The 21,979-nt window shown below is 32.0% G+C and overlaps 1 protein-coding gene across 10 annotated transcripts in view; it reads left to right on the plus strand.

The window, feature by feature from the left end:
• The window catches only part of Tmem135 (transmembrane protein 135), a 236,719-nt gene that overhangs the window by 79,125 nt on the left and 135,615 nt on the right, over positions 1-21,979 (plus strand). For 8 of the 10 annotated variants that reach the window (XM_078046833.1, XM_078046836.1, XM_078046839.1 and 5 more), the window contains one exon: positions 13,234-13,299. The exons of the other annotated variants lie outside the window; for them this stretch is intronic. In XM_078046833.1, the coding sequence (XP_077902959.1) occupies positions 13,234-13,299 (66 nt within the window). The remainder of the gene's footprint in view (positions 1-13,233; positions 13,300-21,979) is intronic. 10 annotated transcript variants of the gene reach the window in all.

The raw sequence follows: 21,979 nt of genomic DNA on the forward strand, positions 1-21,979 counted from the left end.
AAGGATGTGGGGAAAAGGGTACACTTGTACATTGCTGGTGGGACTGCAAATTGGTGCAGCCAATTTGGAAAGCAGTATGGAGATTTCTTGGAAAGCTGGGAATGGAACCACCATTTGACCCAGCTATTCCCCTTCTCTGTCTATTCCCTAAAGACCTAAAAAGAGCATTCTACAGGGACACTGCTACAATCGATGTTCAGAGTAGCACAATTCACAAGACTGTGGAGCCAACCTAGATGCCCTTCAATAGACGAATGGATAAAAAAAAAAATGTGGCATTTATACACAATGGAGTATTACTCTGCATTAAAAAATGACAAAATCATAGAATTTGCAGGGAAATGGATGGCATTAGAGCAGATTATGCTAATGAAGCTAGCCAATCCCTAAAAAACAAATGCCAAATGTTTTCTTTGATATAAGGAGAGTAACTAAGAACAGACTTGGGAGGAAGAGCATGAGAAGAAGATTAACATTAAACTGGGGTGAGAGGTGGGAGGGAAAAGGAAAGAGAAGGAAAATTGCATGGAAATGGAAGGAGACCCTCCTGGTTATACAAAATTACATACAAGAGGAAGTGAGGGGAAGGGGGAAAAAAAACAAGGGGAAGAAATGAATTACAGTAGATAGGGTAGAGAGAGAAAATGGGAGGGGAGGGGAGGGGAGGGGGGATAGTAGAGGATATGAAAGGCAACAGAATACAACAGACACTAGTATAGCAATATGTAAAACAGTGGATGTGTAACCGATGTGATGCTGCAATCTGTATACGGGGTAAAAATGGGAGTTCATAACCCACTTAAATCAAAGTGTGAAATATGATATGTCAAGAACTATGTAAAGTTTTGAACAACCAACAATAAAATTAAAGAAAAAAAAATCAAAGTCTATCAAATTATGCTATGTCCATGTATGAAATACTACAACTAATCTTACTTATATATAATTATAATGCAGTAATAATAATAGAAGGAAAATGAGTACAGCAAATAGTTCTTGGGGAGGAACAAAAGGAAGGAAAGGAGGATACTGGGGAATGAGTTTGGTCCAGTTATATTATATGCATGTTTAACTATAGCATAAAGAATCTCACAATTATGTATAATTATAATGCACCAAAATAAAAGAAAAATTAGAAAAAATTATTTGAGATTTGTATGAAAGATCAAAGTTGAATAATTCTTTATTTCTTTCTCTCAAAATATAAGTTAAGTAGACTCCTAATTACTTTAATGTTTGATATTATCCCCATTTAATGGTTGAGAAAACTCCCTTCTCTGGAGAGCCACTGAACTTGATTTTGTTTAAAAAAAATTAGAAGTGTATGAATTGAAATGTCAGAATTTGTTTGTCGTTATCTTTTGTTTATTTTGACTCTAAAAGTAAGAAGATGGTGTTGTGAGGAAAAATTTAAGCCTTTGCTTTTGTTAAGTTTTATTATGTTAAAAGAAGAAAAACAGAACGTAGCATAGTACATTATTACATCATGTCATATTGAATAGAACATGACAGAATGTATATTTACCAAAATACACTCCATTTTAGAGCCAGATGACTCCTCTCAATTTGGAAATGGACCATCTGCTTATCATTTAAATTCTTGGATAACTTACCAGCCCACATCTCTAAACAGAAGGAACATTCTTCATATCCTTAAACTACTGCAAAGGTCCATTATCTTTATATGTAATGTATATTTCCTGTGTATTGAGTGAAAACAGATTATAATATTCATGATGTCTAAAAAGACCATGTTGGTTTCATTAACATGAAACATTAATGAATTATACTTTCAGCATTTGAAATTGCTATAATACAGTTGAGTCTTATTTATTCACACTTTGGTTAACTATGTATCTGATAAAAGTCTATACATGAGCCCTTCCTTGACATAGTTCAAACAACTTCTTACTCATTATCACTAACATCTTGCATTTATTCAAGTATAGGTGCTGGAGGTATATTGATAAGTGGAATCAGCATATAGTCCAGTGAGAAATTTTAGGTTAATAAATAATTTTTATATATTATAAGTTACTGAGGGAGAAGAGGATTTAGGTATGACTCCCTTAAGTTTCTGTTTGGACAAATGGTGGGTGTACCTGTACACAGGTACAAGAGCATACACCTGTAAGTGAAGGTGAGATTTATGATGCTTGCTTTTAATTTCCCAGTTTTTATATATAGTACTTATTTTTCCTTAGTAATCGAATTAAGGATATACTAAAGCAGTGGTTCTTCTTTGGTATGTGTAGAATTTTGCATGATAAGCAGGGTTTTCATAATGATTTTTTTTGGGTCCCCAGTCTATCTATGACTGTGACATGCAAATTCTGTCATATCTCTAATATTTAATATTGATTTTAGTATTTCTAATTGTGTGCTACTATGGTCACCTTCCACCTCTGCTCCCAATTTAAATAAATTAAAGTTTATATGAATATAAGATTGAATCTATATCTAAAGCATATATTTGTATGCTTGTCTAAAAAATTGCATTAGAGTAAAATGCAGGATGTTTTAATGATAGCTGGGAATGAAGTTGCCAGTTAGTTGAGGACTACTTTTCAGTGGGATGAGGTGGGGGAGAAAGGTGTACTCTTTTTAAACATTTTATTTAACGAACATCATCTATTTTAAGTTTATAGTTTGATGAGTGTTAGCATATGACTGCACTCACAATCAAGATATAAAGTTATGTTGAGTGTGGTGGTGAATGCCTGTAATCCCAGCATCTTGGGAAGCTGAGACAGGAGGATCACAAGTCCAAAGCCAGTCTCAGCAAAAACAGGGCACTAAGCAAATCACTGAGGCCCTGTCTCTGAATAAAATATAAAGCAAGGCCGGGGATTTGGCTCAGTGGTACAGTGCCCCTGAGTTCAAATTCTGATACTTACCCCTAATAAAAGATTTAAAATATTTCTCTCTTCTCTAAAACATTTCTTTTCCCCTTTTACGGTCAGTTCCTTGCTTGTACATCCCAAGTCCCAAGCAATAATCTGTTTTCTCTCATTATAATTTTGACTTTTCTAATATTCATATAATTGACCATATATTTTCTTTTAGGTAAATACCTAGGGATAGAATTGCTGGGTGTGATGGTAAATATATGTTTAAGTTTATAAGGAACTGTCAGACTGTTTTCCAAAGTGATAATACCATTTTGAATTCCTGGCAGTAATGTATGAGACTTCAGCAGTATCATAATCATATCATCACTTGGTATTATCATTTGTTTCATGTATAGCCTTTCTAATGCATGGTAGTGGTATCTAATTTTGGTTTAAATTTGCATTTCCCTTATGACTAATGACACTGAACATCTTTATTAATTTTTGGTTATTCACTCTTGTTTTTTTAGTAGTAAGAATTATTTATATATTATGAACGCAGGTGCTTTTTCATAAGTATATATATGCAGATATTTTCTCTGAGTCTATACCTTGTTTTTTCATTTTCTTAAATGAATATTTAGAATACCAAAAAGTTTCTAATTTTGATTAGCACATTTTTTCACTTTATTTATTGTATGGTGCTGTTTAACAAAACACTGAAAAGTTTAGTGTTAAAAAATAAGAACAGTTTTTTTGTACTAATCTTCAATTTAGGAATGGCTTGCCACAGGATAGCTCATTACTGGTCCATTAGATATTGACTGCTGCAATTTGAAAACTAGGGCTGTAATGATCTGAAGACTTACAAGATTGGCACCAGAATTTGGAGTACCCAAATAGTTGTATTTTGGTACAGCTGGGGAAACTGTTTGTATTTCTATGTATTTCCTTGAGTATGATGTCTTTAAGATAGTTTGACATAAATGGTACCTTAGGGCTCCAAAGAAGCATGGTCAAAGAATTTGAGAAAACCCTGCAGAATCATTTTGTTTTTTATGACTTAATCTCTGTAAGAATTACTTTTCTGCCTTTTTATGTTTTAAGTTTATTTTATAAAAGTAGCATCAAATATCCCAAATTCAAGAAAAGGTAGCAAATATGGAGTAGAGTCATGGCCATATTTTAATAAGCATATGTGGGATAGGCTATATATTGATGTGGCTGTCTTTGGACAGTATAGTCTCTGCCATGAGGCTTTTTGTTTTGTCTTATTCTGCCTTTCCCCAGTGTAACATATCTTTGCCTAAATCAAGATCGTAAAGTTTTTCTCTAATGTTTTTCTTCAACAAGTTGTATGATTTGAGCTCAAACATTTAAGCCTATGGTACACTTTGAGTTCATTTTTGGGTTCTGTAAGAGGTATGAATTGAGGTTTATATATTTATTTTTTTTAATATTTATTTTTTAGTTTTCCATGGACACAACATCTTTATTTTTAAATTTTTTTATGTGGTGCTGAGGATTGAACCCAGTGCCCCACGCAAGCCAGGCGAGTGCGCTACCGTTTGAGCCACATCCCCAGCCAGGTTTATATATTTCTATTTGCAATTGAATTGTTTTAGCTTTTTCCATTAAATTACCTTCGTACCGTTTCAGAAATTCAGGACATATAGTCAAGTTGTCAGTTTCTAAAGAAATGCCTGCTCAATTTTTATTGGGATTGCTTTGACTTTATGATCAATTTGGAGATTTTGAAAATATCAGTTCTTCCTGTTTATAAACATGGCATATTTCTCTGTTAGTTTAGGTTTTTAATTTCTTACTTTGTTGCCTTTTAATTTTTAGTGTTCAAGTCTTATACATCTATTATTAATTTTTTTCCTAAATGTTTAATATATTTAGAGTCTAATTCTGATTGAAATGTTTTTAAAATTTTTGTTTTTAAATAATTATTTGCTTAGGATAGGGAAAAGATTGATTATTGACAATGCCTTTTATGGCTTTGTGAAACTTATTAAGACTAGATAATTTTTTTATTCATTTTTTAGAATTCTTCTATCTACATACATAGTTATGTCCTGTGTGATTTTGGAAAATTTTATTACTTTCTTCCTATTTTATTATTATTATTTACTTTCTTTCTAATATGTATTCTTTTATATCTTTTTCATGCCTTATCTCACTGAATAAGGCATCCAGAAGGCTATCAGCTTGAAGGGCTGAGAGTTGCCATCCTGATCTCATGCTTCATTTTATGCCAAATGTCTTTCATCATTAAGTCAATAGTAGTCGTACTTTTTTCATAATTGCTTGTCATCAGGTGAAGAAGTTTCATTCTATATGAAAGTCTATTGTGCAGACAGAAACCACATTAATTATTTGACAAGGAAAAATAGAAAAAAGTTTGATACAAAATGATTAGCTATTAAAGTTTGATAGGTACTAAAAGGGGTAAAAAGGGAAGCTAAGGGATTCTGAAGTAGCAGGAACTATACCTATGCTAAATTACAGAGGAGACAGTTAAGGAAAGAGGGAGTTATCTTCCTTTTCTCCCTCAGGCTTAGCTTTTGATTTCTTTAATGGGAGTTTGGTACTCAAATGATTTGTTGGTTTAGGAAAAACTTTCCAGAGGGCATTGGTGAATCTATGCCATATTGCTCTATTATGGATGAGCTAGAGCAGAAAACAGAAAATACCTGCTGTGTTGCTAGAGAGTTGCACAGCAGGGGAGCAGTTGGAGCCACTGTTAGCTGCCATTAAGTGAGAGGGCATGGCCTATGGATTCAGCAGAGCTATTATGCAAGGTACCTGCTACTGGCCACAAGCAGCTGCTACTTTAGAAAAGCTTGGCTTCAAGGCACAGATAGGTGTGATGAAACTGTATTGGGAAGTACCTGCTGAAGAAGAATAGTCCTCTTTGTATGGAACTCTTTTGTTACTTCTTGATCTTAATTATCTTAATATCATTTACAGTTTTAAAAGATAGTTTTGCTCAAGTGATCCTTCTGCCTAAACCTCCCGAGTAGCTGGGTATGGGCCACTGTGCATGGCTTTATGCCAAAATTCTTGACAGGACAACCAGAAAACTAGAAAACACACATTATTTCAAGAAGATTAATTTAGCAAAGATCTTCAGAAATCATGCAAAACTTTATTTTCCAGCTGTTAATCTTGGCCAGAGGAGAAAATAATTTAAATAGTAATATTTGTAAGTACCAGCTGTTTTCCTTCTTTATGGTAACAAAAATATAAAATAGGAAATTGAATATTAGGCTTCTCATAAAAGTAGTAATACATGAAACTAATCTAATAATATGCCTTTAGAATACACAAATTCATTAGCATAGCAACCAAGACCTTTGTAAAGTCCCTGAACAATTTTCACTCTCTTTGTTTTCCTCCAGGCATCTGTCTACAGCCCAACTGTTTTCTATCTCCCTAATTCCTCTTCATAACCTCAGAGTAACTGTAGCAACACTTCTGAGAGAAATTTATTTTTCTAGTGAGAAATTAGGGAAGAGGGGCCTGGGCCCATACAAGCCAGAAAATATGGACAGAATGAATCCCTTGTGGCTGGTGTTTTTGTCTTTCTTTTTCCTCTTACTCAGTTATAATATGAAGCAACTACAGTGCAGGTAGTTAAAACTGGAAAATGAATTGTACTTTTTTTTTGGATCAAAGGAATATGGGAAAGGGCATCTGAGGTTCTAACAGGAAAGGAAAGATTCCCATTATTTTTCCCTTTCTCTTTTCTCTAATCAATTTGTTTCAAAGGTATGTTCCCACGAAATGGCTGCAGTTGTGACAGCAAGGAAAGCAATCAAACTCTAGGAGAAACCCTATCTTTCTGTCCAGAGGACCAGAAAACAGAGGTCCAGTGAACCAGATAATATGGGGATAATCCTAGAAAGGAAGAACCAGAAAAAGAGATCTCCTAATTAAATCTTATTTGAACTGGTACAAGTACAGGGTTCATCTCTAATTGGCATGTGCATGGAATAGATTCAAGCATTAAGGCAACAGCTTTGAGAGCAAAACTGCAATTTAAACTACCACCGAAGTCCCAGAATGACCGATGAGTCATTCTGAGAATGATTCAGAATGACATGGAATAGTCCTAAAGCAGAACAGAAAACAAAGCTGACACTGAAACTGCTGTCCACTGAAGGCCAGGCAGAACTTGAAAACCAAACCTAACCAGGTGATTGCTTATTAAAAAAAAAAAAAAATCAAAATTTACCAGGACACAGAGTCTCACATCATGATACCACAATGTCCATAATAATTCTATAATCACTCTATCTGCAAAGAACAAACAATAAAAGTGGCTATTTCTCAAGAATAAGAATTAGGTATGCAATGAAGCACCTATTATAAGTGTATTTCATGAGATAAAGTAAACATGTTTACGTAATAATTGAAAGAAAATAGCAGAGAAATAGAAAACTATTTTAAAATGGAAATTTTGTAACTAAAAAACAAATGATCTGAAATTAAAATTTTCAATGGTTGGACTCAATAGCAGAATGGACACAAAAGAAGAATATCCATTCTTCCTAACACAGAGAAAAAAAATGATTGCAAAAAAAAAAAAAAAGAACTGAGACCCAGAACTTTTGGGAGAATAGCAAAAGATCTAATATTTGTATTGTTAGACATAGAGAGAGAGAGAGAGAGAGAGAGAGAGAGAGGGAGGGAGGGAGGGAGGGAGGGAGAGAGAGAGAGAGAGAGAGAGAGAGAGAGAGAGAGAGAGAGAGAGAAACAGGTCAATACAGGGAAAACATTTGAAGAAATAATGACTGAAAATTTTACGGATTTGGCTGACTAATACATATTTCCTGATTCAAGACGTTTAGTGAACCCCAAGTTAGATATGCTCAAAGAAAAATCCATACACATCATCAAAAATGCTTAAATCCAAATATCAAGGAAGAAATTGAAAGCATCCAGTATGTGCATGCACACACACACTATGCAAATAATAGACCTGTATGGTTAGATGGATTTGAATATTTATTTCAAAGTAAAAAATTATAATTTCTTCATCACAATTAGAAACTGACACTTGGAGCGATCCCTTATGCTGAGAGACAGCAGTTCACATTGCCATACATTCATTGTAAAAGAAATGGCAGGATCAAAGATCAGAAAAGCAAAGATTTCAGGCTAAATTTAGCTTGCTACCTGTTTTTATTAATAAAGTATTATTGGCATACCACAATTCTCATTTGTTTACCTATTATCTGAAGCTGCTTTCAAACTACAAAAGTAGAATTAAATGATTGAAACAGAGACTGTATGGCTTGCATTGCCATATAGTCAGATATTTACTATGTGACACTTTAGAAAAGGAATGTGCTCTGACCACTGCTTTAATTTAATGCAAATATACAATACAGTAAATACTAGGTATGCATTTGTCAAGATAATCCATTGTAAATATGTAGAACTTTTTTCTTGTTGTTTACTTATTTTTTTTCACTAATAACTTAGCAAATACAACTTATAGCTCTATTGGTAATTCTGGTAGATGGTTTCCTACTACACATTGATTACTTCTAATCCAAAATTTCCAAATCCAAAATAATCCAAAATTTAAAACTTTTTGGGTACCAACATAATGTCACAAGTGAAAAATTCCACACCTGTCTCCTGGGATAAGTTGCAGTCAAAACACAAGTGCACAAAGAATATTGCATAAAATTAACTTCAGACTATATATATAAAATTCATATGAAACATAAATGAGTTTTGTGTTTAGATTTGGGTCACATCCCCAAGATAACTCATTATGTATATGCAAATATTCCAAAATCTGAAAAAAAAATTCTTGTTTGAATATGTGTATCTTCCAAAAGCTTCTGTATTAATGCAGGATTGTGAAGTGATTAGTTTGTGAGGGCTATAACCTAATCAGTTCATCCTAGTTTGAATAGACAGATTGGATGATAACTGTAGATTGGGTGTGGTTGAAGGAGGTAGGTCAATGAGGATGTTCCCTGGAAAGGTTGTTCTTCCTGCTGTCTCTTCCTCTTCACCCTGCTCTCTGCTTTCTGACCCTACCAGGAGCTGAGCAGCCTTTCTTCATTGGGCCCTTCTTCCATGATATGCTGCCTCATCTTGGTCCCTGAACAATGAAGTTGGTCATCTGCCCACTGAGACTTATAAAATGGTGAATCCCTAATGACTTTTCCTCTTCTAAGTTGCTTTTGTGAGGTTTTGGTCATAGTAATGCAAAAGCATACTAAAACAATCCTCCAAACACTGCTTCCAAGCATCTGGGATAAGGGGTATTTTGTTTTGTTTTCCTTAAGTTTTTACCATGTGCATGTAGTACCTCTATCATTTTTTAAGAGAAATTTATCAGAAATATCTGGTTACCTTGAGGTTATGAAGTCCTCCCACAGAAAACTAAACATTAAAAACAATAAAGTATTAGAAACAATATTGGAGAAACAATGACAAGTAAGGAAGACTTAGAGTAAATTCCCTTTATCTGTGGTTTCAAGTTCGTCAACCAGGGTCAAAAATATTAAATGGAAAAATAAATTCTAAAAATAAACAATTCATAAATTTTAAGTAACTTTATGCAGTATTTTATTATAATTCTTATATTCTATTATTGTCATTAATCTCTTACTTTGCCTAATTTATAAATTAAACTTTATCATAGGTATTTATACATAGGAAAACATAGTATATATATATAGGGTTTGGTATTGTACATAGTTTCAGGCATCTACTGGGGGTCTTGGCTAAAAGGATACTACTGAATGTATATTGTGAAACACTAGAAAATAAAGCAAAAGGAAAATCTTTTAGAGATTGTTACTGTTTTCATCTTGGTATATATCTTTCCAGATCTTTTTTTTTTAAACATATACACAAGCATCCAGTTTAGAACTTTATACTTATTACAATCTAGGTTTTATATCTCTTAGGTCTCTTTTCTCTAACTCTGTTTTTAAGAGAAGTTTCTTTTGATTACTTTTTTTTTTTCTATTCAGTGCTGGGAATTGAGCTTGGGGCCTTGCACATGCTAGGCAAATGTTCCACCCATGAGCTAGATACCTAAGCCCCAGTAACCTGTTTTTAAACAGACCTGTAGGCAATTTTTCCCTGTGCCTTGATATAGAGAATATTGAAGGAATATTTTTAGTATTTATCGTCTCAGATGGAATAAAAAGGAGAGGATATTTCAATCAAGAATTTGTTGTTATTAAATTTACAGATGCTGAGATAGTGCGGTATCTCACTGTTTTGACTCTTGTTAGTAGTAGTTTAGGTACAACTTAATTAAAAGCAATCTCTTTATTGAGGTCAAAAGAAACTTGCACAGTTCGGTACTTTCCTATAGAAACAAAGGGCAGCTTAGCTGAGTTGATAGAATACTAGGCTATAGTATTACTAGACTGAAACATTCTTAAAAATGTTGGTGGGAAGAGCTGATGAAATAATTTAGTTGGAAACAAAAGCGTTTTAATCTGCTGGAGAAGGTATGGAAAAAGAACTTGATTTTCATTTGCCTCTGTTTTTTGAGACATAAAAAAAGAAAATAATTTGCTTTGGTTTTGAAAAATTGTTGTATATATTATCCTAAGTCCTTGCTGTGTCTTTCCCCCTTTCTTCCTCAGATATATAAAGTGACTGGCCTGGGTTAGATGAGTATTATTAAAAATTGTATTACTAAATTTAAGTAGGGTTTAAAAAGAAACAAGTAGGTATAATATATAATTTTATATATACATATATAAATCATTAAGACTAGAATAAATGCAAATACATTAAAAGTGAAGTACTTTTCCCTTTAATTAAAATTTCTTTAAGTAGTTCTTTGGACATATAAGTTTACATGTTTTAGTAAAAATCTATCATAGAAATTCATTCATTTATAATTTGTTTTATGATTGGGTATGTGATCTTTCAGTGTTATGTATTGGAGTTATATTTATATTGTGTGGTCTTCAACAAACTTCAGCAGTTTTCCCTAAAAGTTTTTCTTATTTTCTAACCTAGCATATAGATACTAATGTACCCTCTTCTGTTCCCACCTTTATGTGAAATTTTGTGTAGGGATGTTTTAAAGATTGTAATCACTCATTTAAAAAATGTTAGAATTTTTTTTTAAATTACACAGAGAGAAGTTGAAATAGAGGATTTACCTTTTCATCCATATCCTCTATAGCCTTGCTTACTTTCCCTTGACAGTTCCCAAATGGAAGCCCTCTAGTTTCTAATGTCATTCGCTGTTTAGATTTGCACCAACAAAAATGTTTTTTTTAAAAAATTTTAGATAGATTTTAAGTACTATGTCCCATTTCCTTGAAATTTTCTTTTGCATCTATTATATACTCTACCCTTTCCCTTAAGTCAATGTTTCTGTTATTTTCAGAAGATTATTCTGTTTCCTAATTTAGAGAGGTAGAAGGAGAGGGAAAGGAATAGGAAGGGCAGAAGAACTGGGAAGAGATCCAGAAGAACTTGCTAGAGGATGAAGGAGACAGTTTAGCTATGTTTGTACCTTCTTCCTTCTAGTTCAGCTTATAGATTACTATGCATGCTCTTGATCCTATGTTCTTTAGGAAACTTTTCCTTCAGTATTAAGTCCCCTTCATATTTCTATAATTTTTTCAATCTTACTGACCACTACTCTGTCATTAAAACTTGTTTAAATATCTTTAATGCTAAAAATATCCTGTTATCAATTTTCCGTCAACTCTTATTCTCTTTCTAACTGAAACTCAATTTCATTCCTTACTCAAATCTGGTTTTATATGTTTCAGTGAAAAATCCAACTTCTAGTTTTATATGTTTTAGTAAAAACTTTTCAAAGGAGTTTATTTACGACTTTTGATTTTTTTTAATCTTCTCATTCTCTTATGCACTGCTTTGTAGAGTATTCAACATCATTACAAAATTGGACACTGTTGATCATTTCTTTGTTTTTTTAAAAAAATATTAATCACAGGTTTACATATAATTCCAACAATCAAGTAGTAAGCCACAAAGATATTAGAAAAACAAGTTTTCTTCTCTACCTCTTCCAGTGCCTGAATTCTATAATGCGAAGGCACTACCTACAGCCTTTTACTTATTTCTGTGCTATTTACTTACTGATATTGAAATTAACTTGCATTCACTGCTATTTTGATTCAGTTTTACACATTATTGAAACTGTACTATAGAAGACAGGAATTTGATATTCCTTACACCCTGAATGAGGATGAGGATGTTCACAATTTGGTGATGCATAAATTTTAGATAATATAGTATTTAATGTTTACCACATTCTATTCAAACAATATAGTTCATAGCTGAGCTATGGCATAACTTTTTTTAACATTTTGCCCATAATTATAACAAATTTCTATGTGAATTTTAGGATAGGCTTTCTTTTTCTGTGAAAAACATCAGGGATTGCATTGAATTTTTTTGAGGGTATTTGTAGAAACTTTACTAAGTAGATAAAACCTGGAAACAAACCACAGGTCTAACACAGGTGAATGGATAAAAAAATATAGAATGTCAATGCCATGGACTCCTACAGTAATATGAAGGAAGAGTTTGTATATACAAAAAGCAATGGATGAGTATGAAAAACATTATTTTAGTAAAAGAAGCCAGGTGGAAAAGACCTCATATTAGTTGATTTTGTGCATTGAATTTTGGTCACTTTAGACAGTACTGACATCTTGATAAGAAGTTCTTCCAAATCAGGAGCACAAAATATTTTTCTATTATTTATATGTTTAATTTTGCTCAGCAATGTTTTGTTGTTTTCAGTGGACAAGTTATTTTTTTTTACTTCCATGGAAGATTTTTCTTAAGTTTATATTTATGCTATTGTACGTGGAATTATTTTCTTAATTTTCTTTTCTGATTGCTTTTTATTAGCTTACAGAACTATTTGTGAGGTCATTTAATATGTACCAGCACTTCATTCTGTATTTTAGTAGCAGAAAAGTGATTTGAACTGAATTCAAATGGCCACAAAATTCAGAATAAACGATCATTTCTGAATTAAAAGCCAAATATTAAATTTTAATTTAGTTTTTGTTTTTAAAACTAAGGTTAAGCTTATCACAGTGAAATAATTTTTTAAGTCAAAGCTCTGTATCTGGAGGAATGCCAGCATATCAAAATAATGTTTTAAAAAACTATCCCTACACCTGTCAAAATAACATTTTGAAACAGTTCAAGTTCTTTTAACAGTAAAAGATCATAGACATGATATTTCTGGTATATAATTTAGGATGTCTCTTATTTTTCCTTACTAATGTGTTAATACAAGTTGTTGAATATGTAATAGTATTGTTTTTTTTTTCCTTTTTGGGGTGAGTATACAGTAGTGTACAAATTATATACTTGAGCTTTTTTTTTTTTTTTTTTCTATTCACAGGCTACAGAAACACTATTTAGAATGGGTGTGGCAAGAGGAGCCATCACAACATTAAGAAATGGAGAAGTAAGATGAGAATTTTGATATATAATTATTAGTTAATTCAATTTAAAATTTTTAGAATATAAAATATGGTAAATTTTATGGTACTTTGTGTAACAAATAGACAAATATTTGTATAATATCAGCAGTACTTAATACATGAATCTATTTTAGTTTACAGTTTATTGGAACTAGATCTTAGGTTGAAAATAAATTCCTGATTCTCTTAATTTTGGTTACTGATTGTTTTTACTCTTAAAAGAAAATGACACTTTCTAGGAAATAACTTATACAAATATTAATTTTTAATGAAAATAATCTCCTGCCTTGTTATTCCTTCTATTTTACGTTATACAGAACTGATACTTATTTCTTAGGATAAAGTGATTTGAAATGTTGACATTTATCATAGGCTGAGAGAAGAAAGGTGAGAGAGAAATTTGCTTCTTTTTATTAGTGAGGCTCAGTTAAGCTGTAAATTCTATTTATGTGACTTTTCTAAATGCCCCTGTTAATTATTTAAAAAATTTCTACCACCTGAAATAAATTTCTGTTCCAAAATTATTACCAGCTTCTCACTTTTTTTCTTTTTTGCTTCTTCCTTAAGACATATTTAGGTTGAGGTTTAATATTATATTATGTTGCAATGTTCTTTTGTATTCTGCTAGAGGATACATAATGATAAAATTTAGTGCTTTCTACTTTGGAATTAAGTTCTGTGTTACTTAATGTAATATTTATTATTCAATAACCTAAATACTTAATAGTGAAAGTGAGTGACTATCTAAGGAGTTAAGTATAATTGTATTACCACATGATTTTTAATTTGGTCAACATATATGCTCATTAGCAACAAATGTGCCATCATTTGGAAAGTAGTACTCCCTTAACTATTTAATTTTATATTGGCAAATCACTTTGTTATAATTTTGAACTATATTTTGTACATTAACAAAGACTTAGTTGATGCCTTCTTATTTTCAATAAAGTGTATGATGCTGTTTCAAGGGAAAAAAAATATCCTGGTAATAAGGTCAGATGTATTTGTCTGGCCTGAATGTCGGATAATGAATCTCTGATTTTATTAATTGCTATATGATGTTCAGTGAACTTTTGAACCTCATCATCTGTTATATGTAAGAACTTTGCGGATTAAATATATATAGTTTTATAAATAATCATATTGGATATGTCCTTATTTTGTTGAATGGAGAGGAAATAGTTAATGTAATTGGTTTTTGATCCATTTCTTCCCCTGTTATTGGGTGTTGCTCCATGTGACCAACCTGGTATACATGTATTGATGTTGGGAAAAGTATTTAAGCTCTTTCTCACCTTCAGTTTCTAAAATGAGTAAGGTATGCAGTTTTCCTCATGTTTTAATGCTCTGAAACTTGAATGTGTTATCACTATCTGCTAAATTTCACATATTAACACCTTGTAAATTGGAAGATTTCTAATAAGTATAATATTTTAGGGTTGATAAAATAATATAGTTTTAAATGTACAGTGACTAGGGTAGGCCACTAATTAGTTTTAATTTAATAATATGACTTTGGGAAGTAGAAAATTAAGACAAAACAAAACAAAGATATCATTGAATACACACAAACACACAAGAGGCATAAGTTTTTGGGAATGGTGGTCTAGGGTCTATGGAATAGATGATATGATTTATGCCTTTATAGGAGTATGCTCTCTGGTGGGGAAAATAATTCCATTGATAAATCTGTATTGTGAGCAAAGAATTTGGGAGAATGTGAACATACTCAAGTTTGGGTTGAGTCTGAAACTAGTGTTCCAGTTCCAGTTCCAGTTAGAGTATGCTATACTCTATCATCCAGTAAATAGAGAATTCATATGAGAGGAGGAGATAAACTTAAAGCTTAACAATTTAATATATTATATAAAACTGAAACAGAAATCACTATATTTATCATATTGGAAAATACTTAATATGCTAAGGGAGGAGAATAGTATAATGAGTTTATATGTCTTTGGGTTGCTACTGTGCTTTCCCAGTATTGCAAGATAATATTTGTTAAGCTAGTATTAGTAGGTAATTTCATAATACTAATACTAGCTAGGGGGAATAAACATTGGTATATTCAGCTTTGAATAAATTTGTTATCTGAATGATTATAAAGAGCTTTGTACGTGTATCCTTCTCTGTGTTCTGTCTTTAACATTGCTTTTTATCTACATATTGAGCATTTCTGACTAGTTGTTAAAGAATTTTTGAGACTAGAAAACATTTTCCTCATTTTTGAAAATAAAAAGATAGTTTTTTAAGGACTTTGAAACTTACCATAAAAGTTATAGTTCATCATAGGAAGTTTTAAGGTGTTGAGTGAAGGAGTGGGTACATTATCTTTTAAAATCTATATGATAACTACAAGGGAGAAATAATAATGATCATCTTATAAGTTACACATTTTGCTTATGGTTAGCCAGCTAAGAAATAGGAGAGCTAGGATTCATATCCCAGTCTCCAAAATCCATTCATTCCACAATATAAGCTTCCTACACATAATTCACTTACTTAAGAATTTTCTAAGTAGTTCTATAGCATACCTAGAATATATATTATAGGCCTCAACAAAGGTTACTTATTTTCAATGTAACATGCCCCTCCCGCTCCTTTATAACTCTACAATAAGAAAAATTACTTGTCCCCAAATGACCCTCCATAACTCCAAATATGCCCCTTTTTGTGTTCCTAGTCCTATATAATTGTCATTAGTTTGACTATTGAAAATTATAGTTAAGTAATTAACAATGATTCTTTTAAATGTTCTCATCTTGAACAAGTTAAGTATCATTCTGTAGAAACTGAGTTGATTAATCTGCTTTGGCTCTATTAATTTTTTGAATTTTTAAAATTTCAGGCATAAGAATTTTCATTTACTCAAAAAACAGTTTATATATGTGTATATTTGGGATTATATTTGGAATTTTAGAGCAATTCATGAATGGAAGGAGAAATAACTTCTTTTTATTTAGTAAGTACATTTTGAGCACTTCTGCATTTCTGGCATTGTTTTATGTACCTGTCATCTGTTAGTAAACAAAACTAACCAATATCACTGACCTTGGGGAATTTATAATAGAGTCTGTTAATAGCTTACTTTCTAGTTAGGGAAGAAAACAAAAGCATTCAAAGCAATTAGGAAGTAATTGTAGTTACAAAGCTTTAAAAGAAGGTATAAGCAAATATATGCTGTAAAAGTACAAGTAAATTAAAAAAAAAGTAATTTAGATAATGAAGGAAGGAAGAAGTTCTTAAAGTAGGGTTGTTAGTTCAGAATATTTGTCAAAGAAGATACCTCTTAAACTGTGCCTTGAGCAATGGATGAGCCTTATGGAAGAAGAAGAGGATAAAAAGCACTGGCAGCTACGAGAAGCAACACACAAAAGGAAATAGTTAGATTTATGGAGGGGCACTGGGGACAAGTAGTTTTTCTTATTGTAGAGTTAAAAAGGAAAATGGGAGGAGGGTGTTAGGTTGAAGGTAAGTAAGGGCTTATTATATATATTCTAGGAACATTGTAATTATTTACTTCATTTATACATCAAAGCAACTGTGCCTATAAAATATGGTGTTTTTTGGGGGGTGTACTGAGGATTGAACTCAGTGACACTCAACAACTGAGCCACATCCCCAGCCATTTTCAGTATTTTATTTAGAGAAAGGGTCTCACTGAGTTGCCCCTCACTGTTGCTGAGGCTGGCTTTGAACTGTCAATCCTCCTATCTCAGTCTCCTGAGCTGCTGGGATTACAGCCACTGCTCCTTCCCAGCTAAAATATTAATGGAAGAAATTGAAGAGGTCACACACAAAAATAGAAACATCTCATGTTCATGGTCTGCAGAAACCAATATTCTTAAAATCTCCATGCTATCCAAGACAATCCCAATCAAAATACAAGGGACATTCTTCACAGAACTAAAAAATGCAATCCTGACATTTGGATGGAACCAAAAGACGCTGAATAGCTGAAGTCATTTTGAGCAAAAAGAACAGAGCAGGAGAGATTACACAACGTGACTCCAAAATATACTACAAAGCTGTAGTAATCAAACAGTATGGTATTTGTGTAAAAACTGACACATAGACCAGTGGAACAGAATAAAGATCCTAGAGGCTAACTCAGATCTATAGCCAACTGATTTTTGACAAAGATGTTTAAGAACATGCATTTTTTTTTTCAGTAAATGGTGCTGGAATAATTAAGTATCCACATATACAAGAATGGAACTAGAGTGCTATTATCACTAGTTATAAAATGCAACTAAATATGGACCAAAGACTTAAATATTAGTCCTGAAACTGTGCAATTATAGGGAGAATACTTGAGGTTATTTGAATGGGTTAGGAATTTTTGGAAGAGACCCCCAAAGCACAGAAAATGAGTCAGATTACATTAAACTAAAAAACTTTCACACAACAATGGAAATAATTATCTGAGCAAAGGAGCAATGTACAGAATGAGAGAAAATGTTAGCAAACTATATTTATGATAAGAGATTAATATTTAGAACATAAGAATATATAAGGAACCCCCCCCCAAACTCATTATCAAAAATAAAACACTTAACAAAAAAACCCCACAAATAACATGATCTAAGAATGAGCAATAGACATTTCTCAAAAGAAGGCACACAAGTGGATAATAAATACATGAGAAAATGCTCAGTATTACTCATCATCAGGGGAATGCAGATCAAAACTGTAATGAGATATTACCCTTCTCCAGTAGAATGGCTATTATCAAAAAGACAGAAGATAACAAGTGCTGGTAAGGATGTAGAAAACAGGGAATTTACACTATTGATGGGAATGTAAGTTAGCACAACCATTATGGAACATAGTATTGGAAGTTCTTTCACTAAGTAAAAATAAAACCGCCATATGCTCTAGCATTTCCACTATGGAATATATATCTAAAGGAAATGAAATCATAGAGACATCTGTACTTCCATGTTCATTGCAACACTTTTTACAATAGTCAAGAAATGGGAACAACCTAAGTGCCCTCCAGGTGATTAATGGATAAAGAAAATGTGGCGTATATACACAAAGAAGTACTGTATAGCCATAAAAATGATATATTGTCATTTGTGACAGCAAGGACAGAACTGCAGATCATTAAGTGAAATAAACCAGGCATAGAAAGACAAGTGCTTTCACGTACTACATGATCTCATTTATATGTGAATCTCAAAAATTTGATCTTATAGAAATAGAGTAGAATGGTGTTCACTAGAGGCTGGGGAGAAGAATGGGGACAGATTGATCAAAGGGTACTAAATTACAGTTAGATAGGAATAAGAAATTCTGGGGTGCCATTGTACAGTGGGGAAGACTATAGATCACATGAATGTACTCTATATTTCAAAAAGCTATAAGAAAGTATTTTGAAAGTTTTCACAGTAAAGAAGTGACAAATGATTCAGCATATACATGTATTAAAACATCACATGGTTCTCCATGAATATGTGTAATTTTTATGTATCAAGTGAAATAGATTTGATTAAAAAAACAACTTTCTGTTTCAGTACTCATCTCTAGTTTTTTGAAAGGAAAGTTTATGCATTAAAAAGTGTGGTGTTTATCCAATTTTTTTTTTGGAGAATTATCTATACGAATTCTTAGGGTATTAAGCTTATAGGAGGAGAATAAAAAATTAATACTCTATCTACCTCCCAACTTTTGTAGAAAGAATATCAGTCTGCCTGTGAGTAGATCTGGGTTCTCTTCCTGGCTTTACCCAGCAGTGTCTGAGGTCATTTATTTAACTCCTCAAAGCTTCAGATTCACACTTCAGAATTTTCTGTAATTAGATCTTTGGTTTGTTTATTGTATCTAACAGGAAGAAAATACTAAGATAATTTAGATATGCCCATTGACATTGAAGCATGCTTTGTTAACTTGATTATCTTCCTTCCATATATGTAAGGAAAGAAGAAAAAAAATCTGACCATTCTAGAATGGTAGTTTATATTTTGACAAACTGTATAATTATCTATTAGAATTTAAGTTATAAATGTTACAATGTTGTTTCTTCTCAAGGAGGAGCTCAAATTTTTTAAACCAAAGGATATGGGAAAAATGAATAACATTCAGAGAAGGATCTTGACAGAAAAGATAAGAAATATTAAAGTCTATGGAGTATTTATAACAAGCAATATATATGCAAAGAAGTACCAAACCTTGGCCTGTAATGCAGAAGGGATAAAATGCGTTTTGATAAGAGAACATAAACTTTGAGATAACTGAAGCTGCTTGCTATTAGTGGATGATGAAACATTAGAAGAGGTTTCAAGAAGGTTGTGCAATTGCTTGCTATCTTGTTCATGAAAAAAAGAAGTATTTCTTTTAGTTGTCAATCTACGTAATACAGATACTTAGCTGCCCAACTCAGGAGTCTGGTCTAAGTTACATGGTGATATTTTATTCAGTTCTTCAATTTTATGAATCAAAACAACATTTCATTTTGGCAGATACTTTAAAATTTACAATTTTTACAATCCTTATTAAAATTTTATAATCCATTTCAGAATTACATATAAAACATTGAACTCTAGAACTTATATTTTATTCTTGCAGGAATATTTTATCTTTACCACTAAATTGGCTCTAAATTAGCTTATCTTTTTTTTTTTTTTGTACTGCTGATGAATAGAGTTTATTTTAAAAATTTTTTAGTGGGCTGGGGTTGTGGCTCAGTGGTAGAGTGCTTGCCTAGCATGCATGAGGCACTGGGTTCGATCCTTAACACACATAAAAATAAAATAAAGATATTGTGTCCACCTAAATCTAAAAAATAAATATTAAAAAAAATTTTTTTAGTGTAGACACAGAAGGCCAAGGGCCAAACTGAGATTTTTAAAGACTATCAAAACTTCTGTTTAAGTTTGGTGACCATGTTTATATGAACGTTGTGCCTTTCTGTACTTAAATAATTATCATTTTTGTTTGTTTACTTATTTTATTTTTGATATGGGGTTTTTCTACATTGCCGAGGCTATCCTAGATATTCATGACTCAGTGGTCCTCCTGCCTTAGCTTCCTGGGCTATAACTAGTCACCAGGCTGAGCTCTATCATTTGAAATATCTTTATAATAGTAACTCTGCTTTTGATTTAAATGCAAAAATACGTATCCCATGATTTTGTCCTTAAACAAAACAAACAATATCTGGACAATATCTGCCTAACTATAGAACACTTAGGTTTTATTTTTCAAAAATTGGAAGGGTTCTAAGATAATATCAGTTTGTTTTGATCCTAATAAAAAGAGCTTTAGGCCAGGAAAGTAATCATTTCCATATGGGTTAGGCCAGTTCCAACTACCTCCCCTAAATTTTCACTTGCATACATTGGTTACATAGCCAAATGTGGTCGTATACATTAGAAAGTACAGGCCTTTTTAAAAAATTTGAGTCTTTGGATATATAGAAAACATTTCTTTGTACAAAGCATATCAAAATAATTTTGTCTTTAACATTAGAGTGAGTTCAGCACCAAGTAATTTAAACTCTTTGAATTATCAAAGAAATTTAACTTTATAACATATTTGTTTATCCAGATACAGTTTTTACTACTTTGTTTATACATCAGCTTAATTTTTTTTTAATTGACTCTTGCCTGTGTTTAAGAGGTAAGTTTGCTGTATAGTGGCAAATATTGTGTGAAGAGGTTCAATAAGGATGTGATAGGCGAGAAAGGAAAATATTTATATTTAGTGATAAAGAGATGTCATTAATTTCAAACAGGAGATTATATAAATCTTCACATACCCTAGAAATGAAGAGGCCTGAAGCCTGTGGGAACCATTATCTACATAGCTTGAAGAGTAGTGCCATTTGAAAAAAAATCTCCTTTAGTGATTTTTGCTGTATTGGTTTCAATAATGGTTAGAATTGAAGTCAGATTATTATGGGTTGGGAAGTTGATGAGGGGATGATGAAGATGAATAGGTTTCATGCACTCCCCTTTTTTCAGTTCAGTAATGCAAGAGAAAAATTAAGGGACAATAATAAGAGGGAGAGCTCATAAGGGACCATAATAAGAGGGAGAGCTCAAGGTGATAAAACAAAGGATCCCAAACAATAATTCTCTTCTTTCCTTCTTTTCTTTCTTTATGGCTTTAAGTGTCCCCATGGCTATTATTGAAAGCTCATTTGGCTTTAATGTAATCTACATAATAGTAATTTTGTTATTATTTACAATAATGGTTTATAAGACCATCAATTCAAAAAATATTTAAAACAAGAACCACAATTGATTTTGAGGTCCTTAAATCTAATCAGGGTATATAGAGCATTGTCTCACTCCTAGATTGCTCCAAGTTAAATCACTGTGCCATCATTCCCCCTTTCTTTTTAAGATCTTTTTCATAAATTATAAATATGAATATAATTCATTCTATATGTATGGTATTTGAAATCTCATGTAACAGTGATAATTTTGATAGAGTTCTTCCCTGTATTTAGAGGAATAGTCTCATGACAATTGAAACTATTCAGTTTTTCAGTATTGCAATGTTTAATAAATATTTGTTCATAGTGAGAGTATAGAATGAAGAAATATCTGATTATTATAACTTTTTAAATACATTCTACAATCTTGAAAACTTACTGATTAGATCTTCAGACAGTTTTATTGAGATATTACATACCATAATCCCTCATTGAAAATG

This window comes from Ictidomys tridecemlineatus, chromosome 4, assembly GCF_052094955.1.
Source record: "Ictidomys tridecemlineatus isolate mIctTri1 chromosome 4, mIctTri1.hap1, whole genome shotgun sequence".
NCBI lineage: Eukaryota > Metazoa > Chordata > Mammalia > Rodentia > Sciuridae > Ictidomys > Ictidomys tridecemlineatus.